Below are 24,119 nucleotides of genomic sequence, written 5' to 3'. Positions count from 1 at the left end.
GTCACGCTACAACAAGTATTTCTATCTCGCCATTTTGACCTCGCACAAGAAAGAAAAGCGACAGAGAGATAAGGTTGGTGTGTGTCCGTTAAAAATTTCAAGAATTGTGACTTTAATACTACTTTATTTCAGCCTTACGAATGCCAGTGACAGCATTACGCTTTAGAAGCACTCTTATGTTACCTATTTCATCAAAACAAAGCTAAAAAACCGTAAGGAATAATCGAAAATTTTGTCTACATATAGCCTACAATGTGAACTCCTCCACCAAACCTCAAGGTTGATAAATTAGAGTTAGTTTTTAGTTAATAAAACTAATCAACTTTTTGTGAATATTTTTCATTGTTAAGCTTGTATGCATTATCATTATTTGTGTTTCAACATGTTATTTTAGCGGAAACAACACGCTGAGTTTCGACGAAAAAAACCCACGGCCACATGCTTATACTAATTTTCCATTGGTTAAAATTGAATGGCGAGATGTTCAGTTTGCATACAAAGAAAATTGGGGGAGTTGTAAGGAATTGGATTATAGACCCTTTGATGGATACAAGTTCTCGGGGAGCTTGCGCATATACATGAAGTTGGGGTTAGAACCCAGGCGGTACACGGCATGAGCACTGGGTGAATGGTATATGCACGAGCGCCCCCCACGCGCATCTCCCGAGAACTTGTATCCATCATAGGCCCTGTATTTATGTGTTGATTTTCACGTGCATTCTCACGTCATTTTTTCATCAAATAAGACATTGATCATTCAATGGTCTGTCGTTTATGACATTGGTTCTTGATTTATACTTTCCTTGAAAGGATTTACTTAACTTGTGCTGAAATGCTCTGGATTCAAACTCCCATCAGACAGCATGTTGGGCCCGTAGCCGGTTGCTTACACCCCCACATCACTCGAGTTGATGCACTAGAACTTGGTTTTTAGACGCCTTTAAGACATATGAACATGGTAAGGGTTGAATGCGCGTGTGTCACATGCCTTTTGTCTCTAGAACAGCCCGAAGAAACATTGAAGCCTAGGCTATATCTAACTTTATGGGGCTGTATTACAGCTGCACTTGTTAGTTTGGGAGGATAACATGGAAACAAACGTATTTTGTCTCCAATTTTGATGCCACCGTCAATGACATACTGCCACAAATGATGTCATACTCTCGAATGCGCATGACATCATTCCAGCATAACTTCCTTACTCGACATCATATCTGCCCGATTCATCATGACATAAGAAATGTGTGGCAGGAGGTGTCTGTTGGTTGGATGATTGGGTAGAATGTGACATATTCCTAGAGTAGATGTACCAATAAACATAGAATTTTGATGTTTATCTTCATGCTTCGGTCTAACAAGATAGGTCAGTGAACAAACAAAATTTGGGTTTTACCAAGAATACATGTAGGAACAGTCAAAGCATATCTTTGATGGAGCACTGTGAGCACATCAGTGCGATCTCAACTTCTACCATGTTGAAGTCTAGTGAAGTGGTAGGGCTAGACTTCAAAGCCGGAGACTAGCCCTAGAATTGTGCTAAGCTCTAGCCAGATTCCTCCCATTATAACAAGTTAAATATTCAACATGAAACACCAATCAAATAAATAAATGTACAAGAATACAACTGCTTGCAGAATTCAGTTGTCATATCACCACAAATTTATTGCATAAGTATAATCGAATGGGCAAGAAACTGCTTCGGGACAGGTAGATCCAGGATCAATCCTTGATCAAGTCACACCTAAGACTTTAAAAGAGGAAGTTGTAACTTCCTCGCTTGGCGTTCGGCATGAAGGGGATAGTGCAACGACTGGTTGACCCGTATCAGTATAATGGCTCGGGCGGGGCGGCTTACTTGCCTTCGGTAAGTCGTCTCAGTGAAACAGCACTAAATAAAAGAATCCGTCCTGCAACAAGGAGGCACATTACACGTACATGCACCCTAATGATTCCTTCGTCGTCATATGACTGAAAAATTGTTGAGTGCGACGTTGAACCCCAAGCACTCACTCACTCGATAGGGCAAGAGTCATTTCATCAGTACAAAGTGCCATTCCTTCTGTGTCAGTGGAAAATTGAATTGTGGCAGTTGTGACCACAATTTTTCTAGTCGTACACCAGACTGCCTCTTGTCAAAGTCTTTCCAAACACTGCCACAGTTTAGTCCCAATTCCCTTGCTTAAATGTGACTTGTTTAAGTGTGAATTGTCACCTTCAGAACAACCAGTCAATTGTCAATCATCTTTTTCATTTTTCAGAACATCAAGAATGGCAATGTATACCCAGAAATTTATTGGAAATGAACCGTATGGATTTGAAGATCATGTTCAAGGATACAGACTAATGTATCAAGCACCTGAAGAATCTGAGTTTGGAAATCCTAATTATTCTTATGAGGGTAGTCCAGGATATAGGCGAGAGGCAGGCTTTGATGAAGCCTATGATTATAATGACTCTGGATTTGGTGATGAGCAAGGTTACAGAGCAGGATATGACAGAAACCGTGATCGATTTAGAGACCATGAGCGAGATGATCGTAGAGGACGAGATGAAACAGATTATAGAGATCGTGAAAGAGAGCGAGACAGGTACCTATTTTTTACGTTAGTGTACTAATACTTCTTATCCTGTGGTTGAAGAGTTTTTATTTTATTAAAAATTTAACTTTGAAGAACATGGCAGATGCTGAAGGTTTTGTGCTCTTATTTTAAGGTCAAGAAGAAAAGATCGTGAAAGAGATAGGAGAAGAGACAGAAGAAGAGATCACAGAGACCGTGATGGAAGGGAAAGGCGAGAAAGAGGCAGAGACCGTGATGATCGTGGTCGAAGCCCAGCCAGATCTGATGAGTCGTATGAGGTAGACCATTTTCTTGACAGACTGGATAACACAAGATTCTACAAAATTTTCCTTGATTTGCCTTCATTTGTGCTGTAAAATATATCTGGTTTGAGACATATTATACTGGATCATAACCAACCAATAAAGTCAAAATTTATGGCTTTTATACAATCAACTTGTTAATAAAAATAGTGATTTGACGTTTTAACGTTTCTTAGTAAGACAGGCTATTCCTGAAAAGATTTTTAGGAAAAGGCATAATGAGGAAAACAAAGATACAGTACATGACAGATTACTGGACATTTTAAATTATAGGAGTCTTAAATGTATGTAGTGATAACTTCAGTATGTCCTCTAGGAATATATTACTACTAGTTAAGCTATGATGACTTATATCTTACACATTTTCTTAACCTGGTGTGAGAAGCTTTGCTAATGACAGTGAATTTGTTTTTTAATTGACTGATCATACCCTAATTCTTCTAAAATTTGGGACTGATATTAGTAGTGATGAAAGTGGAATATTACATTTCTTTACCAGCCTTTCGTAAAAGTAAAGACATGAGCCCTTCTCAGCGTTCGATTCAGCCCTTCTCAGCATCCGGTTACAGGGACGCTACCGTTCCCTTGAAGCTACTTTTGCAAAAAAAAAAAAATTCGTAGCCCGAATTCATTGTAAGACTCGGATTATCTACTTAGTCACTAGGCTTCCGCTATCTATTCGCCACATTAGTTTTGGCGAATATAATTTCTGTGTGGGAAATGCAAATTGGCGTCCCTTCACCACAGTGGCGAAAGCAATGGATGCCTTTCAACTTCAGTTCAGGTTTAAAGTTCGTAAATTTTCTCAAATTTAATGTTGGATCCAGATTCAAGAAGTAATATTTGACTTCAGTGTGAAAGAACTTGGTTATGAAAACAACAACAGTTTTTGAAGAGCATTTTAAATTGGAAATGTATGCCCTGAAGCAGGTGACGAAAATTGGACCTGCGATAATTCAGTTAGCATTCAGAATATGTGGGCCAGGAATTACATTCAGTTTTAAAAAAAAAAATGAAGACCGACCCAACTCAAAAACCGGGTTTGTTACCCGCAACAAACAACTTTTTAATGATGGCCTGGGGTAGCAATGATACAATGCGAAGATCAGATGCACGTCGTCCGGGATGGCAGAGTTATTCACGTATCAGTAAAGAAAAAGCCATCCTTAGACTGAATTTTCGGGTTAGGTACATATTGTGGTGTGCACATGGGATAGAGGTCAACTGTAGGAACCAAGGCCCTTAAAAATGTATGAGAATCAAAACATTCAACAATGAGGTGCCCTTCACCGATGGTTCCACTCCCTGCCCTTCTGAGGTCAGATTAGGCCCTGATGAGTGTTGGTCTAACCATGCGAGAAAAAGAAACTCAATATTCCTGCTAGAATTACTTATATATTGGCTAAAGTGAGTAAATTTTAAAAGAAATAAGGTAATTAAATTCTCTTCAGCATTCTTAGTTGATATTATAAATTTGGCTCATGAAGGTCTTTATTTCATTCTGTATGTATGTTTTAGGTATCCCAACCATCAACAGTTGAATATGACGAGAGGGACAGCCGCGGAAGTGTGGACAGCCGAGAGTCAAGGGAAGAAAGAGGTGGAGAGAAATGGATGACTGATACACCAACGCACACAATCTTACTTCGAGGCCTACCCCCAGAAGTTGATGAAAAAGATGTAAGTGTAAAAATTCATTACCTTTATTGTATAAACTGTAATATTTATGATAGCAATTTAAACCTACAGTGATTAGAAATAGGTTAAGACGCAAGCTGATCTTACTTACACATAGCTAAAATGTGTACTTTATACCAGTTGTACTCTATCCACAGATCCGTGCAGAATTGATGATGTTGGGTACACCTGTTAAAGATGTTCGCTTAATGAGGAGAAAAGATACAGGTGAGAGTCTATTATCTGAGCGAGTTGCTTTGCAACTCGGATTCTATCATAAGGTGGGACCTGAACAATCAAAGTTGTTACTAAGGCTGTGGAGATCACTTGAATTATAGTGGGATAGTTGAGAAACTGTGCTGTGACCTTTCTTTAGGAGTTGTTTGCACGCAGTCCAGTTTATTGCTTGTGAACAACTCTTGCATTAAGTAGTGCTGTGAACTTGACACCACATGATAGTAAAGTCACATTACTACAGTGCAGTTTCAGGTGAATGACAGCCACTGGATCATAGAACTGTTTGTATCTCTTGATTGACAAAGCCGAATCCTTACTGTGGCAAACGAGGTGTTGGTCTGAATGATAGCTAACAGATTGCTTTAAATTAAATTTAAATTTCTAGTGGTTGGCTTATGATTAAATTTTGATACCTTAATTAAGAATTGTCTCTGAGAAAATATTGCTCTGTTGTAATATACTGTAAGTTCAATGGTACTAGAAAGGGGAAACAAAATACAGTTACCACATTAGGAGAGAGATGGAGTTGAAGCAAAATGGTAAGCTATGGTATGAGGTAAGTTAAGATGTGGTTGATAGTCTGCTATGATTTTGTCCTATACATGTACCTCAAACCTGCCACAGTAAGTGATCATCCCAGGTTTCATGTCACATGACTGTCTATATCCCTTTTGTCCCCCCTGAAGGCCTGGAGGTTTGTCATCTGCTCTGCGCAAATGATCCCAAACTCTTATATCAACTGTTTAGTTTAATCTAATACCACCACATTCTTACGCAGGTGCATCCCGTGGCTTTGCTTTTGTGGAGTTTCAGAACGTAGCCGACTCTCAGCGCTGGATGGATCAGACTCAGGTTTTCACAACCTCTCTAAGCTCTTCTTACACATGATATATGCGGTACAGTACAGTACACGGTAGAGGGCAAATATGAAGCCCAGTGTGTCTTTAGTTCCATATCTTCATTGTCCATAGGACTAAAAAAAAAAAAAATCAACATGCACAAAACAAGTGTACAGGCTTGGTGAAACACTTTATTTGATGATGCATTTCAAGGACCCTGATTAGCCTGTTATAAAAGACTGCATGCTGGCATTGGAGTTCACACAGATGTACATGTATTTGGCACTTGTACATTGTAGATGAGGCAGTATCTTTATTAGTTCTTATTGAGGTGGGATGGCAGGGGGATGAACAAGTCCACACATAGGTTATAGGCTAAAATTTAGTTTTGTTATGTTTGAAAATAACTCTGTGAACAGGTCCATCGTAACTTATACCTTTTTTTCAAGTATAGAAAATCTACAGGTCTGAGCATGTGACTATATCTTTTCATGGATTTTGTACTGTCAATTGTTTACAACCATGAAATCAGGATCAATGAAACTGCTGATTAATGTAGAAAGGGATCCAGTCTTTTGAATTCTAGGCTTGCCACTTTACCAGCTGTGATTATTGAAAAGCCTACAGCAATAATCTAGATGGCAATGACCAGTTTAAATTTCTTAGTCTAATTGGTAGAATGGTGGGCCTAGAATTCAAGTTGGCAAACTTTTCTAGACGGCTTTTCACTGACCTTGATTTCAACCCATAAATAAAGTTGTTAAAAAAATTACATCAGTGACAATTGTTGTATGGCATTGCATACTTTACGGAAAGGATTGGCGATGATAGAAATCTCTTGGAATGGGATGAATTGTTTTAATGTTTTTGATGTGGGGGGAAAGGGAATTTTAATTATGTTAAATATTCTCTGATAAGTATGATAATAGGCATTGCTGCTGGGGGGAGACTATGATTTGTGTTTTCTCTTGACTGTTCCTTTATCTTGCTCTGTTCGTTGTCATCTGTGTGTTACGATACTACACATGGAAGTTCAGCATATTGTATATCATTACCAGCTGTTTTACTATTGGTGGTCAGTCTTGTATTCATCTGGAGAGTTGCTTCTCTTGGATTAGTATCTTACAAATGGGCTCAGCAGGCCCTGGGTTACAACAAGGCACAACCTTTGCAGTGAAATAAGTGCTACAGTGTGGCTATTCTTGGCTTAATCCCCCCATTGAAAAATATTTTATGGGCACTAGCATGTTTCCGCCATTACATACTGTACTGCCGCATGCTATACAAAAAATACTAAAAAAAAGAGTAATGAATAAGAATAAGTTTAGTGGGAGACTTATGATACTAAAATTAAGGACTGGTGTCCATAAATTGAGGTTGCTTCAGAACACATTTCCTGATAGGGTTGCATAGTTAGAAGCACTTATTCCACTGCAAAGCTTGAATTGAACATCAAGGTGGCATGTCCAAGTTAGCTCTCTTTCATACCTCATTACTAACACATTTAATCTCTGTTTGCAGGGTGTCTTGGTTTTGCTGAACCAGTATGTAGTGCACTTGTACTACAGTACTCCCAAGACTGGTGGAGAAAAGGTGGCTGACCACAAAACCGACTGGAGCTGCAGTAAAGTAAGTCAAGAGCTCTCTTTCATGAAATAGAGAAAAACAGGAGTAAAAATGACGCCCTGTGAAGATGTTCTTGTACCCCAAATATTTAGATATAGCCTGGCTGGCTTTTGTTGATCACCAGATTTTATCTAGCATGCTAAAGGCAGAATAAATTTTTAATAACTGATATTTCCTTAAATATGAAGAACAGACATAATTCATTGTAATGATAAATGTGAAATTACGAAAGCTGTGATGTGAATTAAACTATTAAACCTCTAATCCAGTTCCAAACTTTTGGCATTTGACAGGATAAGGATGTAGATAATCTGGATTGTTTTCTAAAATTATTTAATATGTTTTTCACAACGCTTGTACAGAATCAAAATTTGCATTTCTGCCTGATGTTCACTCCCACATGAATACATCAGTCATTGAACCAACTTTGGTGTTGCACAAGTGTTGCTTTTTACATAACAAGAACATGAAGTGGCATGTATTCATCAGATCAGGGATTTTGTGCAAAAACTGTTCACTTTTTTTTTTTTTTTTTTTTTTTTTTTTTTTGAGTTATACCCTTAAAATGATATATATTGCAAGTCTGATGAAGCAAAAGTTCTGTAAGACATCATTTATATAATATTTATTATTCAGTCTAGAGTAACTCTAGAAGTGTTGATAGAGTTACTTGGCATTTTAAAATTCTAAATGAAGTGTTTTTTACTTATACTGATACTGAGGATCCTATTCTAACCTTGGCTTCTGGTAGCTGTTAAGTTTATATGTATATTGTATGAAGTATAAGAATGTTGTATGCGGTTTAACCACTTCCAGTGTGGAGCACACAATTTCAAGAGAAGAGATTACTGTTTCAAGTGCGGGGTTTCAAGAGAAGGTAATGTTATTCCCATAGTGTCTATAGTGGTCATTGTTGGATTTTGGTAAGCACAGCAACTGTGGTGTGTATTGCATTTCAATCCTATACAGCTATCTTTGCAGTTCCATTCAGGGACTGAGCAAACACTTTCCACATCACTGAAAAATGTTATCACACATTCACAGAAATGAACACTTGAACTTGTTATCCATGGTAATAATTGGGGAAAAGAAGTCATTGTGCCAAGGAAAGTCCAAATAATCTTTTTTTTTTATTTTTTTTTTTTTCATTGGCAGTATTAGGTTGGGAAGTTTTAATACATTTCCACTTCAACAATATATTTTATGTAATTTGCATCTGTATTCTTCTTTTATAAATATTTGGTGTTAACAAAGATTATTTTACTCCAGTTGTCACATGCGGGATTGTAGAGTGTGTATCCATGCTGAAAGTGGAGTGGTTGTGAAGCTATTGTCACTGCTGGCTGTTTATGGCACTATTCCTTATCGACGAATGATGTTTTTGGTGGAGATCATTGATTCCAGTGCATGTCAAATTCTGAGTGCCCTCCTTTCAGGACACCTTCCAACATTCAAGGGTTTCCTGCTCGTTAGCAGGGTTCTTTAGTGTGTGACACTAATAAAACTTTTTTTTGTTTGATTTTTAGAATCGGACAGAACCAAAGAAAGTGATGGGTACGATCAAGTGGGTACAAATCCTTGCAACAGTAAGTTTTGCTAAAGGCTTCTTGGTTAAAGGGCTTTCATATGTTATCTGTGTTCTTGTAACAGTTCTTGTGTTATGTTATTACAATGTTAGCATGTAATTCATGTAATTTAATTGTTATTGGCATAAGGGTTAAAAAGCCAAAGATAGTATGACATATAATTATGTGTGCATGGATTATTGGAAACGAATTTGTAAGTGTTTTTTTTTTCTATTTTTCAATTTCTCCATTTAGCTCTCATATTCCGAGGATTAGATGCTCTGAGTACAGAAGAAAAATTATTAGCAGCCATCAACCAAGCAGCAGTAGTGACTGTCAAAAACATCAGAATCATTAGAGATCCTTTGACCAATACTTCACGGGGTTATGGATTTGCAGAGATGTCTTCCATACAAGAATCCACCCAGCTTCTAGACACCTTGACCAACATGAACCCTTCCTTTGAACTGGATGGCAAACTTATTCTTGTCTCTTTTGCCAAAAACACGTTTAATACTGTGTAAGTATTGGTGTTTAGGAGATTAGGGTTTTGAGGTTGATCAAACATCTGAAAATTTTAACATCCTAGTGTAACTAACAAGACAGACCTTTCTATCACTCAGTGTATTTACCATTGTGAATAAGGCGGCTTACACTAGGTATTTTGTCAGAGAAAAAACTAAGAATCAGAATTCGTAACATGAAGCACATTTGGTATTAATGAAATTATCACTTTTTTGTGTTTTCAGAATGGCAACTTTAGGAAACCAGGTAAGGAATTTATCTTTTTTATTGTCAAAACATCCACAAGGTTTATGGGAGCTGGAAGAAAGTAGATGGACATCAGGAGTAAAGAAATATTCAAAAGTTTATGCTGAAGTTAATCTTCTAAAAGGTTCTATAGTACTTCACCTGTCCTTTTCCTTGATAATGCGTCTTTGGGATGGCTTGTTATAAAGAACAAATGTATACATATTGCACTCTTGGTCACTGTTATGGTTAACACCATATCACATTTTAGGAGTTAAACGTTATCATGCCGTAAAGAGGCAAATATTGAAACTTTGTTTTTCCTGTCTTGTAGAGTACAGCATACTATGGCCAAACTTCAGAATACCAGACCTATGACTACAGTGCTTATGACCAGAGTGGTCAATACTATGACTATTCTGCCTATTATGGTCAAACAGCTGGAACGGCTAACACTGCAGCAGCTGTTGCTCAGGCAGCTATTCAGCAAGCCCAAGCTGCCAAACAGTTTAACAAACCAGTAAGTTTTTTTAAGGCTGTTAAGTGTCTGAAGTGTCTTTCTGAAGTGTACAGTTCTGTATTTACACGTGCTAGAGAACCTATTAAGAAATGTTGTCTTAGTGATCTATAAAGGCCTCACTAAATTTTAATTTGCATTATGTTTTATGAGATAAGAATTTTAACGACAGTTTTTGTTGTATAAAGATTAATGGACTTGTACAGAGTTCATGTTTGTCATTAAATCTAAGCCTCATTTGGCACTCCTGATATTTCAAACTCAACCTGTTATCAGACATATACATAAATATGTAGGTGTCATAAAAGTTGTGTAAAAATTGTTTTCTGATGCCTTTTTTTTTTTAATTTCAGACGGATGAAGGTGCTGATCAGACTGATGTTACTACCTCCAGTCAAACTGCCTTTCCTGGCGATTATCCAAAATATCGTGAGTAAAACTATATCAGAATCTGAACAAGTTAAATCAGAATTATGCGTGGCCTGTAGACTTTCATAAGGCACCTCTTACAAGTCCAGGAAGTGACAAAATATTATCCATATCTGAGGTCCAGCAATGGTAGAGGTTTATTAGCTATTTAAGGAAGATAAATTAGCCTATATAAAGTATCAGAAAAGGCCACATTTGAGGCCTGTGGCTTTCATGAATAATGCAATAGTTCCTTGCTCCATTAAGTGGCCATATTTTGGTGTAAATGAATAAGCTTTGTCACTGCAGCTTGTCAACAACAAATCCACATTTTATTGAGCCTCACAGTAGGACCTTGTTCACCAAAGTAGACATTGATCTTCTTACGGGTAGGTAGATGACATTATAATCATTCATGACAAAATGGTAATGAAAATGAAAACCTATTTGCTTTATTAAATAGTTTATAATGAAGATTTTATGTATGGTTCAACAAAAAAATGTGATACTATTATTTGAAAGACTAAGTTTTTATGGTTTTCATAATGTTCAAATTGTGAGTTCATCCCTGCTATTTTACAGCTCCACCAGATGTATCCACCTACCAATACGATGAAACCTCAGGTTACTATTATGATCCCAGTACAAGTCTCTATTATGACCCTAGCTCACAGGTACATTTTCTCGTTCATAGCAAGTTTTCAGGGGTGTAATTTTGGTTAACATCAACCTGGTATCAATATAAATATATACATTGCTATTTTGAAGGGTTTTCGTGGTCCTTTGTAGGCAGAGTAGAAAATATTTCAACAAGATTGCAGTTTTTCAAAATATTGCAGCTTTCAATTATGAACATCTAAAAATCGGCGGTTGTCCAACGATCATCTCAACCTCCGCTCAACACTCTGATAGTAAAAACATTGAAATTATTTTTTCACAGTACTACTATAACTCCCAGACAAGCCAGTTCATGTATTGGGATGCTGAGAGATCAACATATCTTCCAGCACCAACGCAAAGTGGAGAGACAGATCCAAATAAAGAATCTAAAAAAGACAAGGAAAAGAAAGAAAAAGTGAAAATTGCAAAGAAAATTGCCAAGGTAAGAAATGTGTGTTGGGCAGGTATTTTGGGTTAATTCTTCAGAAATTATATACAAATCTGGACAAGAATTGCAGCTTTAGTAATGCCGTAGGGATGCCAATTAAAAAAAAAAAAGTAGGTATCTATTGTACAGTAATGCCCTCACAATTTAATATTAACTGTTTATTTTAGGATATGGAGAAATGGGCCAAGAGCCTGAATGCTCAGAAAGACGCAATGAAAGAGGGCATCAAGAGGGTTATACAACCAATGGGACCTCAGAAACTGGAGAGAGAATCTGCCACAGCTGATGCAGGATTTGCTATCATGGAAAAAGTTGTGAGTAAAAAAAAAATTGACGTACAGCAAGTGTGCGTTTTTGGTAAAATCTGATTTCAGGAGAAAAAGTGGTTTGAGCAAGAGATGAGTTTCTTTTACATAAGTTCAAAATAGAACATCAGCCTTGAGTTCTTTGATCATAATTGGAACAAAACATACATTTTCTTTATCTCTTGTTTAAACTTATGTCCATTTTGACAAATGAGGTTACCAATTCAAGTCCAGCACCTTCATAAGCCTTTATACACATAATATATTGTTGGGTGTGGTGTAAAACACTAATGAAATAAATAAATGTATTCATGTAAAGGTAATAATATTCTGATATAAGATGTATTTTTGGCTTTGTAGGAAATATTGTGGATTTATCCTCTCTTTTTTTTTTCATTCAAGTGTATCTTTTAGAGGTCTTCATTTTAGTCATCTTTTTACAGAAATGAAATGCTTTATTTAGGATTCCTATTTTTCAGAGCACTGAGAAAACGAAAGAAGATCATCGGCTTATGCCTCCACCACCTATGGTAATGTTTGTTTCTATTTTATTGGTGTTGCCTGTGTGTATAGAGAGAGGGATAACAGGTTTGCATGAAATGTGAAGTGAAGTAATTTTTGTAATTGCCTGTCTGACCTGGATTTCAGACAACTGAAGAAATGATCACATTTTGTCTTGCGCACTTCAACTAATATAACATGCTTTTGTTACTTGTGTTATTCTGAACATGGATAATCCATCCCATGACTATTGGGGACTAACAACACTTTAGTAACAAAAGTACCATGACCTGTAGAAATAAAAATAAAGAAAATGAGTGGTGTGATCAGCTATTTTGTCAGACTTACAGAAGGATATTGTCGTGTGCACAAGAAGATGTTCAATGACTACTCATCTCTAATACAATTTTTTTTTTATCTTGCAGCCGAACAAGGCAGACAAATCAGGTGGTAAATCAAGTTTAGTGGATTATGGAGGTGATAGTGACTCAGAGGAAGATGACTCATCCAGTAGTTTACCATTGAGTGAGAGATTGGTGGACTGGGGAAAAATGGCATGTCTTTTGTGCAAGCGACAGTTCAACAATCCAGAAATGTTAAACAAACATACACAACTATCTGATCTCCACAAGGTAAAGAAAATCACTGTTTCTAATGTGTTGTTTCTTTTCCAGCTTTTCCCTTCTTTTGAAAGTTTCACTGAAAGTGTGAAAACACTAGGCAGATTCTATTCCTGGCTTGTGAAAAGATGCACTAGTTAACATATGGTTATAAAGAATATCATAAAGAAATTTGTAACGGTCTTATAAATGTTTACTTTGATATTGTTTTTTTTTTTCCTAGCAAAACTTGGAAGCTTTGATGAAAAGCAAAGTCAATGCAGCGCAGATGGAGGCTTTTGATAAAGGGAAAGAGGTATGCTGTAGGAATTTCACTATTTTGTGCTTAATTTTGGCAGTATCCAGTTCCATAGATTGGTTTTCACTAGCCTCATAAATTACACATTTATGGTTTCATACTTTAAGATAGTACAATTGAACACAGAACAAAGTTCAGTAATGTAATTATATATAACATATTATCAGTGAAAAATTCTTGAGTGTTGTTTGTAGCAGCCGAATATAAAATTAACTTTAATCGGCTCAATGATCAGAAATTGTCCCCCCACCCCCTTTTTTTTTTTCAAGCATTTCTTTGTAAGAGTGCATTTCTGTTATCATTAGGCTTACCGAGACCGTGCTAAGGAGAGACGCCAGAAATATGGAACAGGTGCTCCTCCAGTCACAAAAAAGAAACCAGTCAGCATGTTTGAAGACACAGTCATGTAAGGGAGAAATTAGAATTGGATTAAATTAGTTCACGATCAAAAACAAATTTGTTGCACTGGCATAGTAGATAGAAAATGTGCCTTGTGATCGTTAAATCCAAATACCTAGTCACACCTAAAGGATCAAATTTAAACAAAAAAAAAGCATTCTTGCATTCAAAAGACTTTTGGACCAATTGCACAGTACATAAGCACCTCAACTTTGAAATCTTTACAAAGCCAAACTGTAATATCACAAGTCATTTATGATTGGCTAACAAAAACTGATCTACAACAACTCAGTTGAAACCACATCTGACTTCATTTTAGCACTGTAAACGTGATTCTGCAACCATTCAATATCTCGCATTTCTCTGGCAATACATCATCAAGCAATGCTCCTTCCATTCATCGCTAAGAACTTCTGTTGCTCATCAGAAACGCGCATTTCCAGGGATTGAGAATCATGGATTTCACCATATTTGTCACACTTAACTGCAGAAGTCATCTTTATGAAAGAAAAAAAAGACCACTTTCAACACTGGTTTTAGTACCAAATAATGGTAAAAATTACAAGTAGGTATTTAAATTTCGTTTGATTTAGTCTTTAACTTTCTTGATGTTCCACCACATCACATTAGATATCAGGCTGTCCAATACTATTCCTGTTCTGCAGATCACCAGGCAAGATTGTTCCTAGAATACCAGTGGTAAATTCTTTTTGGATGTATCATTAGGTTGCAAAATAGTTGTTTTTAAGAATCCAGGGTATTTATTGCATTACCTTATGCTTTCAGACCTGAACAGCCCACTAAAGCTGGGCTAGGACAGGATAACATTGGTAACAAACTCTTACAGAAGATGGGTTGGTCACTTGGGCAAGGATTAGGGAAAGCTGGCCAGGGAATAGTGGACCCAATACAGGTAACTGGCAAGAGCCAGAAAGCAGTGAATACATATAGATTAAGCCTGTATGCTTGGCAGTACCTGTTAAATTAAGCCATTCTCTAACCCCAAACAACAAAAAGCGGTTGTCCTCTCGAATGAGAATGTCTTTGCACTTATGGAACTTAACCATAATTTGATAGAACCCAAGCACTATTGCTTGCTCTTGTAGCCTTACTAACATGGCAACATTATAGCTTTTGGTCAGTGATACATGAACTTATGTGCACATAACTTGTTCACATTTGTAATAGAAGAGCATTTTTACTTTGGTAAATGACTTAAACACTAATATATTGCTGTTCACTCTGCAGGCACAGAGAAGAGTGGTGCAAGCTGGACTTGGCGCTCGTGGATCAAACGTTACTTCAGCACCTGGAGACACATACAAAGATGCTGTGAAGAAAACAATGTTTGCGCGCTATCACGAGATTGAATGACCTTTAACTTTATTGTTTAGACCAATATTTAATTTTCCCCGTCCCTTCAGAATTCCTGTCCATCTCTGTAAATAGTTTTAAGTTCAGTGAGAATTCCTGAAGTGGTCATTGACTTGCAGAATTTGTGAATTTTTTCCACTTCATGAGATCATGAGAATCATTTGATCAGAATTCATTCAGCACTTCCCCTTAAGGCCAGATAGTAATGTGACACTCAAGACTTGTCTGTCTCATTAAGGTAGCTCAATTATTTATCGAAATTTGCAATGGTCAGCCTTTTGCATTATCTTCTCACAATCACTAGAAATCATTGTTTTTTTTTTCTTCTTTACATGCCTTTTCTCAAAAATAAAAATTTGCTTGTTGTGCAAGGTACCTCCAATAAAATTGTTGTTTAGAATCCTAACACTGGATGTTGAATGGTTGTTCTTTTAAGCATACTGATAACTACTGGCCAAATCCTGAATATATCTTGGCAATGATTGTTAGCTCGCCTGTACTTGTACCCTGAGTGCAAAAGGGTAAAAGTACAGGCGAAAGGCAAGATTGCTTAACAGTTCCATCTATACAGGAGTGGCCGAATGATTAAAAAAAAATTAATTGCTTTACCAGTCGAGTATTAAAAATCCAATCATTTGAGTTCCTAGGTTGGTTAGTAGCACTTTCAGAAGCAAAGTGGACCATGGAGATAAAGATCATGGTATAAGCATATAGCCTCTTCCTGTGTGCAAGGTTCAGGCTTCATAACCACCCTTGCTTTACGGTACGTCTTCATAAAGCTGTTCTGACAGCCAATGACATTGCGGCTCAAATACTTCCGCCAGGGCATTTTCAGCCAAGCATTGATCGTCTTTTATAAGTATTATTTCTGTTATGAAGCAAATGTATGTCTATTCAGATCCTGATTATTCCTTGAAACAAAATTGTGCAACAGCAATAAGCAGTGCTACATGAACGGTGAACCATTAGCTCTGTTAAATGCCTCCGGCTTAGCTTCCACATTAACCTGCTAGCTGTTGACAACATAATCCAAATTCTTTGGTACCCTTACATTTGTTAATCCCTTCACACAGGGATTCACTAGTCTTAGACTGCCTTTCTCGGGTCAATTTATGATTTGTAAAACTAAGCCAACTTCAGTGAAACTTATAGAATCAGAATACTACAGGACTTAACTCACCTTTTCACCTAGTTTCTCAGGTTTGCTCATTTGGCTTGGTATCCTCAAAACTCATCCAAATGGAGTAAAAACTCCATGCATGGATTCATCAGTCTGGCTTCCCAGTATACCTGATAAGATCGGAAACTCGTAACCGGCAGTTGTGCAGTGCATCCAATATTTGTGCTGGTTACACAAACAATTGCTGTAGGTTAGCACAGCTGCAGGTGGCATGTTGCATGCATACTTGAACTTTTCAATGTGTGAAGCAGTATTTGTTGCATGGCCAGTGGTCTCCATTGAACTTTGTGAATCTTGTACGACTACATGACGAGGCTTCGTCAAATGTTTTTTGTTTAAGGTCTAGGCAATGCAACACCAAACAATCATTTCTTTGCAGCTTTTGTATTTGATTTGTGGTTTAGTGTTGCACAGAGCAGTATATTTATTTGACTATACCTATGTTCACACAACATATGCTATTGTGCTATTCTGTTCTACAAATTTTTGAATGTGAAATAGACTTGTTGCATTCCACTTCTCCAATGCGACCTATAGATGCACAGCAAATCTAATTGAGAGAAGTCACCTCCCACCACAAGGTCCACTACCGAACTTGCCTGGCAGAAAACCACTGCTCCTCTGCCAGGCGCAAGACTGATGTGGTAGAAAACCAATGCCTCTGCATAATGGACATGACTGGCCTGGCAGAAAACCACTACCCCTCCATCAGGCTCACAACCGACCTGGCAGAAGACCTTTGCCCCTCCACCAGGCTCACAACTGACCTGGCAGAAAACAACCACACCTCTGCCAGGCACAAGACTCACCTGGCAGAAAAACCACTGTCCCTCCACTAGGCCCACGACTGACCAGGCAGAAGACCAATACACCTATGCCAGACGCAGGACTGATGTGGCAGAAGACTGCTGCCCCTCCACCAGTCACATGAAGTGACCTGGCAGATAGCCACTTCCCCTCCGCCAGTCACATAACTGATCTACCCCTCTGTCAGGCAAATAACTGACCTGGCAGAAAACCACTGCAAAGCCTGAATGTACGGGTAATAAAAATCTTGCCTCTGTTAATAAAGCATGCAGCGTAAGATTAGCAAAAATATGCACATCAGCTGAAGAACACAGTACTACAAAGTTTGTGCCATTTTACTAAGCAACATCTTCATAAACATTTAAAGTGCTACAGCTCAGCTGATAACCGTTCTCAGATTTATTAAATCTTGAACATGACATGAATTTCATCTCTTGCAAATGAAGAACAAAATTACAGCCCTTACATAATCAGAAAATAATAATATTTGCAAAGTACATTGTGGTCTATTTGGCTTGGCAAATTTGAAGTTTATGTTAATCCATTCCTACAAAGAAACATGCAAGTCAAAAAGTTATAAACTTGAGGCAATATTGCCACATAATGTGGGTGGGTTCAACACCATCTTGGCAAACATCCACAGTACTGATCCAATTCATGGAGTCCCTCTTCATTCTGATTGGATACTGAACATGGACAAAGATCACACATTGGAGCATCCAAAACATCAAGTATCCCTTAATGTAAGTGTGCCATTGCAATGTTGATGTCGTAAAGAGTCTTTGTATACAGTCCTAGGTCACCAGAGCTCCCCGTCTTTATCCTTAGCAGGCACTTCAATTACTCGTGGCTTATCAATAATCCGAGCTGTCCGGTTTCCCTTTTCCACAATTCCAATAATCCAGGCCTGATAGCCCTCTTGTTTCTCAATGTCTTTACAGAATGCAGCAGCTTGTTCCCGGGGAAGGGCAATCAGCAATCCACCTGAGGCACAAATAGTCACATACACCTTTACTTTCAACATCTAAAAGGTAAACAGCATGAAACATGCCTTGCCTTTAACACCCCATATCTACTTTATCAATAATAAATAGGATTTCATAGTTCCTCTATTTGAGTGCCGACAACATTACTATTAACTTCATACAGCATTTCACCTGTTCCATTTTACAATTGATGAAATCAGACATCTCATTTGAAATCAAGCTATTTACTAATTAGATATTGCTGAATATGCAATTACATTCTGGTGTACAGGTGGAGAAAACATACACCTTTACTTTCAACATCACTACAACTGAAAACCTGAACGAAAAAAAACCTTTCAAGCAATGTTCTTATCTTGACTTAACCACAAATAAATGGATCCCTATTAATTAGTACAATACTGGAGATCCTGGCAATCCTAGTCACACTCACCTGATGTTTCTTCAGAGTGGCCTTGCATCAGTTTAAACATATTTCCACAGGCTTTACCAACTGATGCCATCTTAGCTATAATAGGCAGGTTGTGAATCACAAAACTGACTTCATTCTTCTGAACTTTTGCCAGGTTGGATGCATGGCCTAACAAACCAAACCCTGTGACATCTGTTGCTCCATGGGCATTGTACTTATGCATCAGCCGAGCAGCTTGTGAAACAAAATTAAAAAATAAATTCTTTGCAATTTTAGTCCATGGTTAGTTAGGACATAACCCAAGTTCTACAAGGAAGAAACATGGTTGACGCCTCGAGAATGAATGTTTATAGCTTAGCAAAATTGCCTGTAGAGGACACATGAATGCATAACTTCAGCTCAATATATAATCTCCTGAAGTCGTGAATTTGGTAATTAACGGTAATCAGAGCATCAGCGATGGAATGTCCCCCTTGTTTTATTATGCTTTATATGCATGTAAAAAATCTGGTCAATACCTACTGTACTCTTTTAGATGACACCATTAACAATTTGTCTAACTTTGATTCTAATACACAATACACCAAGTCAGGAATTTAGTAATTTACGATTTGTATACACACCCCGTATCAACAATGGAATATCCCCATTTTGTTATTGTGCTCTTAACACGTGCTCTTACAACGTTATCAAATTCGATAACCTCAATATCTGTCAAGGATAAGTCCCTGAAGAGTTCAAAATATCCAACATTTTCACCCACATCCACCTAGTGGTGACAGCTGAATATTAGGAAGTCAATAGAAAACAGAAATAGAATTCAAACCAGTGTATTAGACATTTTGTATTTTGAGGGTGGCAGGGGTGTAAGAGTAACCATTTATCGATGGTGATAAAACTGATTCTTCCAATCATTGCTGATTTTTAAATTTCTTATTTGATACACAGCAAAAAAAAAAAAGGCATGGAATGCTTCTTAGATTGTTCCTTGCTCCATTTATTTTTTAATAAATTGTTTAGTTATTCATTTCTTACCTGTCTTGTTCAGTCTTGACATGCTGAACATAGCTCTTTGATATGCCTTTCTCACATCATCTTCACTAACCACAAGCTTGATGCGGTTCCAGCGTTCAGGCTGATCAAGCCACTGAAAGGCATTGACAGCAACCTGGGTTCCTAGAGGTTTGGTCAAAACTAATACATCCCCAACAACAGCATTGTCGGGCCTGAAAAATAAACAAGCAGATCATGCCAAAGGAAGAAAAATAACGTGTCAATGTACAACTTTGGGCTACACATACCACAAACACAAACCCATAATCATACACATATTTTGACAACACTGCAACATCGCAATCCTATGTTGTAATGTTCTCGAAATACATGTACGATTATTGGCCAGATAAATTTGCTGATCCATCCAAGATTATTGGGACAGTCTGTCAGTGAGTAGGTTGTACAATGCAATTTTTGTTCAGCCAAAGGAATATCCCACATTTCATTGTTCAGCCCAATGAGTATCTCATACTTCATTGCTCAGCTCAATGAGTATTACACACTTCACATTATCCTGTATTGGCGCTTTATACAATTCGGGTCTAGGGTGACTCTTACGTTGTTGTATTGTTGTAAAACATTGGTGTGTCCTTGATTTTAATGTGACATCACCATCTACTAGGAAAAAAAGTAAGATGTCAAAAGAATGAGGTCACAGACCCAAACTGACCCCACTACATGGTCCCAATGGAAGCCCAATTCAGGATATCAAGTCTGGGTCCTGGACCTTGAGATGAAAGTCTTTCCACATGTATATCATCCTTGTTAAACTGAAAAGAATACATATCTGTACTATTTAATTACGACAACATATAGCAGATTTCATACTCACATGATATATTCATTGGGCTGACAGACAGTTGTAGCCACGCCCCCAATAGTTAACCAAGGGTTCATGACGGTTTGGCCTCCATTGACACTAGAGCCCCCTTCTTCAGCAGCATCCTATCAACATAAATGTAAAATGGCCTACATGTTGACTTCATCAGGATCTAGCTTAAATAAATTGTTTATTTATTGATTTAATTGTAGGTTTATGCCGTACTCAAGAATATTTCACCTGCACGACTGTTGCCAGCATTAAGATGGGAACAAACCAGGCAGAGCTCAGTGGCTTAAACTAAGAAAAAAAAATATTTGATATTATTAAATGTGCCTTTTTAACAGGTACCTGTATACAGTCTCATAGTCTAAGAATATTCTGGAATTAAACTGTCTGGGTACCTTAACAAGTGAACGAGAACTCGTACCACTTCTTTTTATTACTTAAATTCATAACAGTAAATCTGTGTTTTATTTTTGTAGCACAGCTGACAGCAATATTGATGACAATATAAGATGACATATAAGTTATATATCTACAGTATTAAAGATAAAAATGTGCAAACAAATTGGTCCTTTAAATTGATGTTTACCTTAAAACCTCTCATCATCAGTGGAACAATGACATCTCTTTCCTTATCCGTCATCTTGTTGCTGACCCCTAACAACATCAACATGTTGTCACACTCCATTACACCCAGGGCATAAAGGTCGCTGAGTACATTGGCACAAGCTATTTTACCCTGGACAAAATAAAATTAGGCAATCTGCAATAATAAAATAAGAAGCTGTCCACATTAACCAAAACTCTTGTGCAATGTACAGACACAGGGCAATACCTCCATTAGTGCCTGCCCTTCAAACCAGGGGTACCCCAGTAAACCAGTGGGAATAATGGCACAGTTGTAAAACCACATTTCTCAGGGATGTAACACAGGCTTGGTTCCCCCTAGTATGTAAACTAGGAGGGGGGACGGTCCACCCACATACATATAGCCCAGCATGTCCCCTATCCAAGTTGTCCACTCTCCACCATAAACAGGCTGCCTCCTGACTTGACGGTACTTGGGGAAAACTTGATGAAATTCTGGATGATCAGCTTAGTGCTTGCATGGGAAAAGGGAAAGGAAGTTCACTGGTGGCTTGTAAACTTTTCATTTACTGTTGGAGGTAAAGTTTGTGCTGTGCTAGACATTAAGCTTTTCTATTTTTATCGAATTCTTAGGGGGTAAAAGTGAATTTAAAAGTAACCATTAGTCAGCTTGGCTGGGCCAGCAACGCACTCTGTGCTATCAAAACAACTGTTAGAGAACACTATAGTGGTACATGTACTAAGCTGCATGTTAGCACTACAGCACTATAGCCTTGATATCATCTCCACGATTCACTTCTGACATCACTTTCCAAAAAGTACTGAAGGAAAGTATGTAAAACAGGGAATTTAATTACAAGATAGCAAGTATGTCCTAAAAATAAAAATTGGTTAAAAACTTATAAAGACTAACATTTAAAATCTCCAGTGAAGAGGTACGTTTCATGTATCCTAACTGGATCTAATATATGATGAGTAGATTAGATCTGAGTAGAACTTACCATCATGTAAGGATCGTCAACCAAAGGATAGATAAAGTCTGTGGTTTGTACCAGTGATAAACCTCCATGTCGGAGGGGAGTAACACAGCTGTCCATCCCAATACCTGAAAATTTGGAAGTGGGTAGTTGAAAATGGAAAACATCCTTATATGTCATTACAAATTTGTACTTAGACTGATGCATACATCTAAACTTAAATCTACTTTGTAATATGAATATCAATACATTTCTTTCTAAAGAGATTAAAATACTCAACATTTCTGGCCAAATATTTTGTATAGGCCAACAAATTGTATACTGTCAAAATAGTATTTATGGACAAGCAGATTAATTCCTAAAGTTTATCCTTTCTTAAGGCCTTTATCATTACACATCAAAGAAAATCACAATTAGCACATTAGTTCTAGGGAAACATGGTTATTACCTGCTGCAATGCTAACAATGGAACAGTTCTAAAGCCCAGGTCATGACATGTCACCACAAATGAAAAGTTCAGAACTGTCCAATTAGTTCTCGAGAAAATAAGTCAAGGCAAGGTTAAGGTGACAGTGCATGCCATATGCTGGACAGCACAAAGACAGAACAGATCTCGTACTGTTGGGGGGAGGAAGAATCAAAAAGACAGTGCAAAGGTATCCTTGACTCCACTGCGCTCCACCCCTTTTAGGCTTATTGGCCTTGAACAATTAAAGAAATGAGGTGACAAAAGGGGGGAAAAAAAAAACAACAAAATCTTTCATTCAGCATAATCTGAGTTTGGGAATACCGATGTCTAGATCTTTGCACGCCTAGACTATAGTATACACATATGTGGCCTCATGAATTGTCGACTTGCCTTGTGTCCTAGATGGGATTTATTCATTAACTTTAAGCCCTTCATAACCCTCACAACCTCACCTTTTGGGATTTTTTTTTCTGTTTTTTGATGCTTTAATTGTAAGTTGTGGTGAGAAATACCGTTTTCGGTCATAAAATTTGAGAAAAAAAAAAATTGGCTGTTCTGTTCACCATAGGCCTACACAATTTAATATAATCGAATTCAGTGATGGGAGAAATTTTTTATTATTTTTTTTTACGTGACTTCATGAACTTTCTTGTTTTATAATGGGTATTGCACATACTGTACACTTGGTACACTTTCACCATTTCTCCCTTAATGCAGATTTTGACAAGGGAGGGAAAATGGGCAGTTTACAACTTGGCTCTTTGAGTCTTTCAGGTAACCCAAAAAACGGCATTTTTGGCTGAAAATTACATGTATAGGCTAATGTTCTTAATTTAACATTTTCTCTCTTTGAGCATGTCAACATATGAATATGCATACATCAATTTGCCACGAGAATAATGTAAACATCTTCTACAAGTATCAAAAAGTAAAACAATTCTTAACACTGAGTTTATACGTCACAAAACCACGTGGCTTGATTCCCGCCCAGCAAACACGTGGTCACGCATAGTCGCGTCGCCATCTTGTCTAGACGAGAACCGCAAGGTTCAGCCCCTAAGAAGTTTCAACATCTAAATATCACCAGGTGTTCTTTGTAGTTCTCCTCAGACACTATCATCACTAAATACAGACCTACAGACATGCTTTAAGTTCGGTCAGACTATGCTGTATTGAACGTACAGTTTAATTCTTGGCCCCATTTGCACCATGACAAGCCGAGTTCCTCGCGCTGACGGAGCTCTGAGAGACGTACACAACCCAGAAAACTTACCGATTCGAGGTACTGCAGTAACATACTGAAAGTGTGACTGCTCCTGGTCTTGGGAAATTTGTGCTATTTGTGCAACCTGTGCAATCGGAGAGGTGGCTTGCGCACCTTCTCCTTGTAGCCCTTCGAGCAACTTGAGCAAAACATCTTGGGGTACTTTGCACCCACATCCCTTTAAATCTGTAAACTTCGTCAATCGAAAGGAGGCATCCAACTCATGTGCCTCCGGATCAAACGGTCGTCGTATCATCCTTTTTTTCAATTCAAATTGCACTCACACCAGGGTACAGGTCTGCTATATACCCGCAGAAAGTTTTGATTTGGTCGCCTTATCACTGTTAATTCCTATTAATGTCAAAAACTAAATATTTTCGGTAGGTCGTGTTGTAAAATAGGGCGACCTCCCCGCCAGACGTACACAATGCTGAAATGATGCCAAGTGC

At 37.7% G+C, this 24,119-nt stretch overlaps 2 protein-coding genes across 3 annotated transcripts; one reads left to right on the top strand and one right to left on the bottom strand.

The window, feature by feature from the left end:
* Window positions 1-14: 14 nt before the first annotated feature.
* On the top strand, window positions 15-15,526 carry LOC135469622 (RNA-binding protein 5-like). The gene is made up of 22 exons (XM_064748138.1): window positions 15-73; window positions 2,259-2,588; window positions 2,713-2,857; window positions 4,400-4,561; window positions 4,717-4,786; window positions 5,574-5,647; window positions 7,156-7,263; window positions 8,077-8,137; window positions 8,787-8,846; window positions 9,081-9,345; window positions 9,575-9,596; window positions 9,910-10,095; window positions 10,446-10,521; window positions 11,083-11,174; window positions 11,441-11,602; window positions 11,776-11,922; window positions 12,393-12,443; window positions 12,840-13,046; window positions 13,258-13,329; window positions 13,638-13,738; window positions 14,518-14,644; window positions 14,980-15,526. The coding sequence occupies exons 2-22, from the start codon at window positions 2,269-2,271 to the stop codon at window positions 15,103-15,105; spliced, it is 2,634 nt and encodes an 877-aa protein (XP_064604208.1). The 5' UTR covers window positions 15-73; window positions 2,259-2,268; the 3' UTR covers window positions 15,106-15,526.
* Window positions 15,527-17,245: 1,719 nt separating this feature from the next.
* LOC135470440 (inactive selenide, water dikinase-like protein) lies at window positions 17,246-24,078 on the bottom strand. 2 transcript variants are annotated; one of them, XM_064749389.1, is made up of 7 exons: window positions 23,680-24,078; window positions 21,962-22,065; window positions 20,962-21,111; window positions 20,379-20,491; window positions 19,526-19,716; window positions 18,512-18,724; window positions 17,246-18,076 (listed from the first exon to the last, which is right to left on the bottom strand). In XM_064749389.1, exons 1-7 carry the CDS (start codon window positions 23,924-23,926, stop codon window positions 17,892-17,894), a joined length of 1,203 nt encoding a protein of 400 aa, XP_064605459.1. In that variant the 5' UTR covers window positions 23,927-24,078; the 3' UTR covers window positions 17,246-17,891. The 2 variants fall into 2 exon arrangements, with proteins under 2 accessions (XP_064605459.1, XP_064605460.1); XM_064749390.1 differs by lacking the exon at window positions 23,680-24,078 and adding an exon at window positions 22,386-22,409.
* Between the last annotated feature and the right edge of the window lie 41 nt (window positions 24,079-24,119).

The sequence above is a fragment of the Liolophura sinensis genome, chromosome 7 (genome assembly GCF_032854445.1).
Source record: "Liolophura sinensis isolate JHLJ2023 chromosome 7, CUHK_Ljap_v2, whole genome shotgun sequence".
Lineage (NCBI taxonomy): Eukaryota > Metazoa > Mollusca > Polyplacophora > Chitonida > Chitonidae > Liolophura > Liolophura sinensis.
Note: the sequence above shows the minus strand (reverse complement) of the source record. Positions and strands in the feature narration are given on the sequence as shown.